The sequence below is a fragment of the Hippocampus guttulatus genome, chromosome 3 (genome assembly GCF_054856545.1).
Source record: "Hippocampus guttulatus isolate MCC_2025c chromosome 3, RoL_Hgut_1.0, whole genome shotgun sequence".
Lineage (NCBI taxonomy): Eukaryota > Metazoa > Chordata > Actinopteri > Syngnathiformes > Syngnathidae > Hippocampus > Hippocampus guttulatus.
In genome coordinates, this window is record NC_141263.1 from 28,971,094 (window position 1) to 28,981,386 (window position 10,293).

Consider the following 10,293-nt stretch of genomic DNA (forward strand, 5'->3'; position numbering starts at 1 on the left):
GGCCGAAGAGCGATAAAAGGATGCATCCTTTTCCCAAATAAGGAAAGAACACCGCGTCGAATAAACCGCCACAATTTTGACGTCATGCCGCGACGGCGGACTATACCTGCAAAATCTTCGATGAATAACAAGATGAGAAATGTACAGATACAATTTATTTGCGGCGGGCATCGCTGGTGATGTTTTTCAGTAATTTTGTAAGTGCCCATTCTCGAATTGATTTCGGAGGTTTCTTCAGCGTGAGACGAGAGAGTCTTCGAGCTGTCTGACAACTCGGTCGCTGTCCTGTTGCTTTAAATGTTGCGGCCGTAAAGAATTCGGGCTCATAAGGTTGGTCGGGAGGAAGGGCCCGAAAGGTTGCATCCAGGCACCTTTCCAAAACAATTAGAGCAGTCAAACGGTCTTCTCCTCCAAGAACTTCCGGGTCATCTCATTCGGCTCGGACAGGATTTTTGGATTGCATACTCTCATACTGAAAAATGGATGCATGATTCACCAGACGCAGAATCAAACTCCTACATCTTTATACACACACGCATGCGGCATAAACACATACTAGTGAAGGTGCCCGCAACACATTGTCAAGAAAATCTTTGGGTTGGCTACCACTTGAAAGTTCTGAAGAATGTGGCCCCATGGTCGCATATTTGGACAGCACATTAGCATCAACAGATAGCTAGGTTGCACCACCGATCACCGCACGGGGATTCACAATGGGCCGCGGTCACTCTATGGGCTGCCGGGACTTGAGAAGCGGGTTTGAACGGTGTCATTTTCTCACGAATCGGTCTTGGACATCTTTTTTTTTCCTTCCACTCGATTGCAGCTCAGCACTCAATGCCGCAGTATCAACTCAACACGATGCAGCATTTTTTCTCTTTGACTCTTTGATTCTTCGTGCTCCAAGAAAGTCACAAAGGGCTTCAAGTGATTCTTTAAACCCAAAGAGGCTGAGAATCCACCATCTGGAATATCGTTGAAGGTCAGCGATGCTTTGCCGATTTGTATCGATGCGCTCCTCCTCTTTGGAGAGTTTCTGCACTAAAGTGCAAACTCTGCCTTTCGTCGCGAATACAGTCCACAGCTTGTTTTTTTTTTTTTTTTTTGGGATACCTCGAATTTGCAGCGCAAGACCCCCCATGAATATATTCGCTTTGATGGAGCTTCTACAACATCCGTGTCTTCTGCTTTTGGAATGCATGATTTTGGGGATGGGGAGGGGGGCTGGAGACTGCCTGAGTGAGACGGGCGGCGATGGAAACTCACCCATCAATTCCTCCTTCCCGGGATGGCTAGCGAAACAGCCGAATGATCAAAGCAGCTGTCAACCAGCAGGTTTCCATGCGCGGTTCATCTCGACTGTTAGCGGTAGCTGTGCTGGAGGAGGGAGACATCTAATACATGCCATACAGGGGTCCGGAGGATCGAGCTTGGGAGACCCCTGCTCTAAAGGTGAGAAGGGAAGGAGTCAGTGATTCTCAATGCAGCTGCAGTTGCTTCCATTTATTTTGCGGCCTCATTGACCACTGCTCCTCTCCCGAGCGCACTTGTGCATCTTCACCTGGTCCTTACGAGAGAATCTTTTCTCACACTTTATGCAACTGAAGGGTTTCTCACCAGTGTGTCTTTTTGCATGCCTCGTTAATTTGGAGTTCTGAGTGAATCTCATACCGCAAACTGAGCAGCCAAAAGGTTTTTCTCCAGTGTGTGTTCTCGTGTGCTCTTCTAACTGCGCCTTCTGTCTGAATCTCATACCGCAAACAGAGCAGGCAAAGGGTTTCTCCCCAGTGTGTGTTCTTGCGTGTAGTCTTAAATTTCTCTTTGTAGGAAACTTTTTGTCACAAACTGTGCAGGCAAAAGGTCTGTCCCCGGGGTGTCTTCCCACGTGTGTGGTTAAAGTCCATCTTTGAGCAAATCTTTTCCCGCAAACCGAGCAGGCAAAAGGTTTTTCTCCAGTGTGTGTTCTTGTGTGAGCGGTTAAAGTCCATCTCTGGGAATAACTTTTCCCACAAACTGAGCAGGCAAAGGGTCTCTCCCCAGTGTGTGTCCTTGTGTGCCTTGTTAAATCTACCTTCTGAATGAATCTTTTCCCACAAACTGAGCAGGCAAAACGTTTTTCTCCATTGTGTGTTCTTGTGTGTCTTTTTAAGGATAACTTGCTGACAAAAGATTTGTCACACAGAGAGCATTTCACTCTTTTGTTGGCAGTGCCACATGTCAAATCACCTTTCGAGTGGTCATCATCATCATCATCAGTGTCGGAAGACTGTGATGTGACGGCGCCATCATCCAAAAGGGAAGCTAAAAAGCCATCTGTTTGTGATCTTCCACCATCTTCTTCTCCATCACCTTGTTCACTCTTCACACTTACACCAGTCAATGGAAATGTATCCTCCCGCTCCTCTACTTTAATGCGAGGTGGCTCTGGCTCCTGCTCCTCTTTAATTTGGGCGGTGTTTGGCTCCTCCTCCTCCTCTTTAATTTGGGGGGAATCTGGCCTCTGCTGTTCAGGACCAAGATCTTCTTCTTTCAGCTCTGCAGGACATGAGAAAACAAACACACGGGTTGCTAGAGTCTAGCTTTACCCAGTCAAGTCTCATGTTGTGACTTTGAAGTCTGAAATGTTGATTATCTAAAAATGAAAAGCAGTTTTTCCTTCATTGTTAAGTGCAAATGCATTCTATCATCTTCAGTATTTATCATTGTTCTTTAACTGAGCAAAATGTATATATTTTTTTTACTATCTGATGGAGTTTTCAGTAGAATAAATGGCCGCTGTCGGACAGCCCGCGTTGGTGCGGCGGGCTGGCTGGCTGGCGGAGCTGAGGATGACGAGATGTGCCGGCGTGTATTTGGAACTGAAATTCGGCGCTTCGAGTTGAAGCGGATCTACGAGGAACAGGAGTACTGAACCGGCTTCTGTATTCGGCAATGGACACGACGGCTTCTTGTTTACTTCCAAACTTAGCTCGTCGCCGACGTGTGTGACGTCATGCAGGATTTGAGCATGACGTCTCTGAGCCACTGGTGAAAGGAGACGTTGAGTCTCTCCTCCTTCATCTATAACCGCTTTGAACAAACGTATGTAGGGATAGTTCTTACGGTTGTACGGCCGTCTGTTTTGTGTTATGTGTTCGCTTGTATTATTGTTAAAGCAGGGATGGGAGGGCTACATATACAGTGATCCCTCGCTACTTCGCGATTCGTTTATCGCGGGTTTAGTGCATCATGGATTTTTTCAAACATTTTTTTAACATATACAGTACATGGAGTACAGTACTGTATATGTTGCTCTATGTGACTCGCTGTTGTTTTGCAGCTTCTCGCAGACCGTTTGCGGACTTAATTTTTTTTTTTTTACCTGTTTATGTTAATTGGACGCTACTTCGCGGATTTTCGTTTATCGCGGGTGGTTTTGGTCCCCATTAACCGCGATAAACGAGGGATTACTGTATAGCCTAAGGAGGAGCCTTTCTACTGCCTTTGAACATGTAAACTGCACTGAACTACGTCATTGTGATGATCTTTTTCTTTCCATTTGTAACCCTTATAACGTGTGCACAGTATATGTTTAATCACTCAAGCACGATACAGGACCAGTGTTGGTTATTGGAGCCCCTTTTCACACGTCCGCAACGCGAGCTTGGCCCCTGGGTCCACGTAATCATGAGAGGACGCCATCAGATACACAGGATTGGATGTCAATCGTGGAAGCTCACACCCGAGCAACGCTCACATTAAAAATAAAAACAGCAATTTTTTTCAGAATAAAACGGAGACACAACACGAGTCAGGTTGAACAAACCTGCTCGGCGTAAGACAATTCGAGGTTCCAACTTGCAAAGGCGACGTCGCGGCTCCGTGTCGTGTTGTGTCGCACCGAGTTCCTCCTTGTCCTCCGCCGCCTTTCTTGCACGCATTTTCACGCGTCAATCGCTCACGAGCGAACAAACACGTCCACTTGTTAGCAGCTAGCAAGCGAAGCTTAGCCAGAGACGCTTCAGCGTGCGCCCAGACGACTTGACGCGGACGCGAAGATTTCACTTAGGATCTAGTCCAGTTTAGTGGAGACGTAGGCCACGTCAGCCTACTGTGTCGAGGCTTGAGTTCGTTCGGAACTCTTTCGGGAAGAATGATTTTGCGGAACGCGTGCGTCCATGCAGTCATATGGAGGGCCGACGCGATGTGTAATGCGCATGCGTACCAGGTCGGCCATTTTGATCGTGAGCTCCGGCGTCGACACTTAGGACACAAGAAACCAAAGTTCTTTCATTCACGCCTCCAAGTAGACGACCTGAAGTTGTCTCAATCGTGAACGCCAGGGGATATGGACCTCGGTTACGAACATTCAAAAAGTTTCTCAGTAGTGCACATAGTTTTGTTTTTGAATCGACTAATCATTATAAAAGTGACGAGAGTCCGTTTTGGGCTCACTGAATTTAGTTGGGGTGAGTAATTGTTGGATAACAGAGAACACGTCTCCCCCCCTGCTTCAGACAACAAAGTGTATGCAGAAAATTGGTGAAGATTGCACGACTGTCTGTGTCCTATCTGTTGTGTTGTGTTATTTTGACTTCAAAATGGCGCCGCGAGAGTGGCTGCCTTTCCAGCAGCTCCTCTATTCTGTTGCTCTACTTCTTCCTTTCATAACTTTGCTGCCGTGAATTGGGAATTTCTCCATTGCGAGACTAATAAAAGGTTTTCTTACAACCATGCATAGCCAACAATGCGCAAGCATTTCTATTACTGGCTTTGTAATGTGCCAGACATTTTTCCCTATATTCGTACGCAGAGGATTGGCGAGAGAAACAGATGGTACATTTGGTTGAACACTTTTAAATCGCAGCGCGGTCCACGTGGCTGTGGCATCGAACGGTATGGCGCCCTCTTTTGGGCCAGGAAACAATCGCCTACTCTCTCCCGTCGAGCGGTGGCGATGCACGTGAATGTTTGCCAATTGCCGTAAAAAAAAAAACAACTCAACAAGAAGAAGACCAAGACGCATGCGCAGTACGGATTGTGAAAGTGCAGCGAACCGCGGCTAACGACATGCGCTCCACCGAGTGCTGTAATGCTTCTTGAATTAGCACAGACCCAAGTAAAGCCTCGACGCACTCCGTCCCTCACCGCGTTACGAGAACTAAACAGAATAAATCAGCTTTTCGCGCCCGCCTAAACTCGCCCGGATGCTTGTTGAAGTTTCTGTGGCTAACTTGGCTTGCTAGCCGCAAACAAAGAGCAACGTCAAGTCCAGGGGAGATCAAGTGAGTGCAACGCGTTGTGATTGTCGCGTGAAAATGTGTGCGCGGAAGACGGCAGAGTACCAAGAGAAACTTGGTAGGACAGAAGACGACATCAAGCCACAACGTCACCTACTGAATGCGCTTTGCAAGTTGGAGCCTCGAGTTGTGTTCCTCGGAGCAGGTTTGTTCACTGTTTCTTTTTTTACGTTCGGATTCTTGTCGCGTTATTAACATCCGAAAGTCGTACTAGATCCCCCGAAGCGGGCGTCAAGTCCAATTAAATGTTCTTGCAATGATGTTCCGTGTGCCCTGATAGTCTAAACGTTCGTTTGTTTGTTTTTTTGGTGGGGGGCGGTTGCCGTTCGTCTTGATATGAAATTGTTACCTGCTTTCAATTGCGCCCATGAAAAAAATGCTCACATTTCGTAGGGCTGCAATGCAAACGCAAGAGCCATGTGAACGCTCCAGCATAAACCTGTTTATTATTGTTCATAAATCGGATGTTCGTCGGGTGACCAACTGTATTCTTCTTTGTTGAAGACATTGTACTTTTAATTCAATGAACTTCTTCAGTATGATTTTTTTTTTCAGATGCAATAATACAGAATGTCAAAGTCACAACATGAGACTTGCGTGAGCAAAGCCTGACTATAGAACCTTTTGTGTCCTGCAGACATTAGGGAAGAAAATCTCCATCCCGAGGAGCAGGAGTCAGAGTCCCTGCAAATTAGAGAGATGGAGGTGGAGGAGCAAGAGCCTCCTCACATTAAAGAAGAACAGCAGGAGGATGAGATCAGCAAGTTCCCATCGACTGCTGTCAGTGTGAAGAGTGAAGAAGGCGATGGAGAGCATTGCGGGGGGTCCCACACTGATGGCCCCTTAGCTCCACTTTCAGATGGGGATGACATCACACCACACACTTCTGACACCGACGATAACAATCACAAACACTCAAACGGCGACACGGAATGTCACACTGACAACAAACCGGTGAGATGTTTTCAGTGTGACAAAACCTTTGTCAAAAAGTCCAACTTGAAAAGACACATAAGAACACACACTGGGGAAAAACCCTTTGCCTGCTCAGTTTGTGGGAGAAGATTCACTCAAAGAAGCACTTTAACAAGGCACACAAAAACGCACACTGGGGAAAAACCTGTGGCCTGTTCAGTTTGTGGTAAAAGGTTCACTCAACGATGTGATTTAACGGTTCACACTAGAACACACACTGGGGAAAAACCTTTTGCCTGTTCAGTTTGTGGGAAAAGATTCATTCACAGGGGAGATTTGTCAAGGCACACAAGAACGCACACTGGAGAAAAACATTTTTCCTGCTCGGTATGTGGGAAAAGGTTCAGTAGAAAGGAGTATTTAAAAGACCACTACAGAACACACACTCTTTTGCACGGTGGTTTTCCGAAAGCACGCAGTGACGCACTCTGGTGAGAAACCCTTTGCTTGCTCAGATTGTGGCCTAAGATTCTTTCGCTGATGAGAAACCTTTTCTCTGCTCCCTTTCCTGTCAAAATGTCTCTCACACGGGAGACTTGCACGGGAAGCCACACCGGTGAGACTTTTTGCCTGCTCGGTTTGTGGTCAAAGATTCTCCCAGCAGGTTCATGTCAAGAGACACAAGCAGGCTGATGAGGAACACGGTAGTCACAAAGCTTTGAATGGAAATGCACATGCTTAACAGTATGTATGATGTGAATTATTAAACAAAACTACATTATTGTATTCTTTGTTGCGTCTTTGATATTTTTGTAGTCAGTGTGTCTTGTAAAAGCTTTGTGTGGAGGATTTGTACTACTACTAAAATCCCTCAAGCAACCCATGCACTTTGTACAACCATGAAGTTGATATGAACTAAATTATTCAAGAATTAGACTGCGAAGAAATTGACTTTGGATGGGAAGAGGGTCAAAACGTAAATATATGACCGTGAACAACATAAAAACAAACACACACCAAGTCTGTGAGTGGATGGATGATCATAAATACAGTTGAGCCGAGTTGATTTTCAGGGACAGAGATGTATTTTGTCTGAATGTAGTTGCCGTAGCAAGCTACCAATACCGGCCGACCCGTTGCGCATGGGTACTGAAGATTGCGTCTAAACGCGTCTTGAATTGATGACAGACAAAAGAAAATCCTTGACGTAGTATGTCTTCGCGATTCAATCCTCGTGTCCGCATTAGCGTGTCCGGGTGCGCGTTCGGGCTTCTCTGGCTAACTTAGCTTCGGTTGCTAGCCGCGAACGAACGACTAAGACGCGCGTCAGCAACGCTTCGCTCAGAAGAGATCAAGTGTGAGCGTCAAGTGTTGTGATTGTGTGCAAGAAAGACGGCGTGGTACAAGGAGGAACGTTGCGCAACAGAAGAGGAGATCGAGCCGCAACATCACCTTTGCAAGTCGGAAGCTCGGGTTATCCTCCGCGGAGCAGGTTTGTTCACTTCTTCCTCTCGCTTGTTTCCCCCAATGTCATCTTCTTTAAAATATGATTGCCTTTTGTGGAATCCCTTTTAGTTGTTTCGGTGACATTATCGACCACACCGTGATGTTCAAGTATCTGCCACCCCGAAGATGAAGCTGTCACGTTGCGAGGTGGTGGTGGACCCCAAAAAGCAGGCAGGAGGGAGGAGCAGGGTGAACTTGAAGAAGTGTATTGAGAAAACAAAATCCAAAAACAATCATAGTCCAAAGTAGCAAACAAAAATAGCAACTGAAGCTAAAACAGAACCGTGACCGAAACAAACCTGACAGCAGCAAAGGAACAGCAAACAAACGAACGCGACAGTAGCAAAGGGCAAACAATGACCCGACGCTGAGTGTTCGGGCTGGGAGTCCTTTTAAAGCACTAATTACCTAATGACCAACAGGTGTGCAGCTGCAGGGGGGAGCCCTACAGCGCCGCCTGTTGGTCCCAAACCCAATCATGACAGAAGCCTGCCGGCTCCCTGAACTTCTCGCTGTGTCTTTCTGCATTTGCTCTTTTACGTTACGTTTGCGTGGATTTCTATGTACTCCTTCATCATTCCTTTGGGAATCATTTTATTTGGGGGGAATTTTCAGCCATTCAGGTGGTCAGTCACCTTCAGGTCATGTTCATTTGCAAAGCTTGCTACAATGCAGCTGGAGTGTTCTTGTTTTACCTTAGAGGCAGTCGGTTTCTTCAGGTCATCTTCTACTCTCTTCAACATTGTGAAAAACATTCGAGACAATGAAATGCAACTTCAAAGCTCCATCTTGAGACCTGACTGAGCAAATCTCGACTTTTGTTTTCCCGTGTCCCGCAGAGCTCGGTGAAGAAAAGCTCCATCGTGAGCGGCAAGCGCCGGAGTCCCCCCAAATTAAAGAGGAAGAGGAGCCAGAGACCCGACGCATCAAAGAAGAAGAGCGGGAGGGCAAAATCAGCCAGTCTCCATTGACTGGTGTCTTTGTGAAAAGTGAAGCAGGTGAAGAAGCGCAAACAGACAGCTTCATACCGCCACTTTCAGAAGAGTACGAGGAGGACATCCGTCGGTCCAAAGAGAGCGAACGACAACGAGGAGAGGCTGTTCGCAGGCAGCCTCGCGATGAGCTGCGCGCAGCAGGTTTGTTCCTTTCCACTCTTGTTTCGTGACGACGTTGCAGGGGCGCAAGTCAACAAGTCACCGCGGGCGTGCACAGGTTGAAGCACCTTCAGAGAAACATACTTGACAAATTCACGGCTCGAAAGAGCTTTTTTTTCTTCAATGAGCAATTTTCACCTCATTTTCAGCGGGGCACTCTCAAGTTCATCGAAATTTGAAGTTCAACTATTCTTATATATTGGAACTGCTCTAACACCCGACTTTCCTCTCTAGGGCTCAATAAAGGATATCTTAACATCTCTCTTAAACATCGTCAACACATTTCTAAACACGAACACATCCTCGTCGCACACGAGACTTGACCGATCAGAGCTTGACTTGAGCTCATCTTGTCTTCTTGTGTGCTGCAGACATCAGCGATGAAGATCTTTGCCCCGAGCAGCAGGAGCCCAAGTTCCCTGCCATGAAAGCGGGTGAGGAGCCGCAGACCCGCTACGTGAAAGAAGAGGAGCGGGACGATGAACTCTCCGAGTTTTTATTGGCTGGTGTGGGTGTGAAGGGTGAAGAAGGCGACGGGGAGCACTTTGAAGGGTTACAACCAGACGGCCTCTTGGCTGCGCTATCAGAGAGTGATGGCATAACGTCACACTCTTCTGACGATGAGGATGATGATGAAGAACAACACTCTCCCTTGGTCGAAAACCTTTTCCCGCAATCTGAGCAGCCAAAAGGTTTTTCTCCAGTGTGTCGTCTGGCGTGTCTTGTCAAATGTGTCCTCGAGGAGAATTTCTTCCCACAATCCGAGCAGACAAAAGGCTTCACCCCAGTGTGCGTTTTCGAGTGATCTCGTAAGTGGCCCTTTCGGGAGAAATTTTTCCCACAAACCGGGCAGGCAAAAGGTTTCTCTCCAGTGTGCGTTCTTCTGTGTGCTTTCAAATGTCCCTTTTGTCTGAATCTGGAGCCACAAAATGAACACGCAAATGGTTTCTCCCCGGTGTGCGTTCTCGTGTGTATGTTCAATTCTTTCTTGATCTTAAAGCCTTTGCCGCACAGCGTGCAGGCAAATGGTTTTTCCCCGGTGTGTGTTCTGGTGTGCGTTTTTAAGTGGTCGCTCGTCGAAAACCTTTTGTCACAAAGTGAACAGGCAAAGGGTTTTTCCCCGGTGTGTGTCCTCGCGTGAGCTGTTAATTCTCCCTTGGTCGAAAACCTTTTCCCGCAATCTGAGCAGACAAAAGGTTTTTCTCCAGTGTGTCGTCTGGCGTGTCTTGTCAAATGTGTCCTCGAGGAGAATTTCTTCCCACAATCCGAGCAGACAAAAGGCTTCACCCCAGTGTGCGTTTTCGAGTGATCTCGTAAGTGGCCCTTTCGGGAGAAATTTTTCCCACAAACCGGGCAGCCAAACGGTCTCTCGCCAGTGTGCGTTCTTGTGTGTCTTGTTAAGCTTTCCTTGAGAGAAAACGTCTTAGCGCAAAGTGAAC

At 47.0% G+C, this 10,293-nt stretch overlaps 3 protein-coding genes across 3 annotated transcripts; 2 read left to right on the top strand and 1 right to left on the bottom strand.

Annotated features, from left to right (window-relative positions):
* Positions 1–142: 142 nt before the first annotated feature.
* LOC147208129 (uncharacterized) lies at positions 143–4,258 on the bottom strand. The gene is made up of 2 exons (XM_086108036.1): positions 3,806–4,258; positions 143–2,535 (listed from the first exon to the last, which is right to left on the bottom strand). The coding sequence occupies exons 1-2, from the start codon at positions 3,918–3,920 to the stop codon at positions 1,517–1,519; spliced, it is 1,134 nt and encodes a 377-aa protein (XP_085964162.1). The 5' UTR covers positions 3,921–4,258; the 3' UTR covers positions 143–1,516.
* Positions 4,259–5,009: 751 nt separating this feature from the next.
* LOC147208130 (uncharacterized) lies at positions 5,010–6,980 on the top strand. Its single transcript, XM_086108045.1, has 2 exons — positions 5,010–5,424; positions 5,917–6,980. Exons 1-2 carry the CDS (start codon positions 5,298–5,300, stop codon positions 6,687–6,689), a joined length of 900 nt encoding a protein of 299 aa, XP_085964171.1. The 5' UTR covers positions 5,010–5,297; the 3' UTR covers positions 6,690–6,980.
* Positions 6,981–7,571: 591 nt separating this feature from the next.
* Positions 7,572–9,889, top strand: LOC147208131 (uncharacterized; the record flags this gene model as incomplete). Its single annotated transcript, XM_086106440.1, has 3 exons — positions 7,572–7,686; positions 8,540–8,836; positions 9,226–9,889. Coding segments are annotated over 3 exons (846 nt in total), but the record flags the coding sequence as incomplete, so codon positions are not given.
* Between the last annotated feature and the right edge of the window lie 404 nt (positions 9,890–10,293).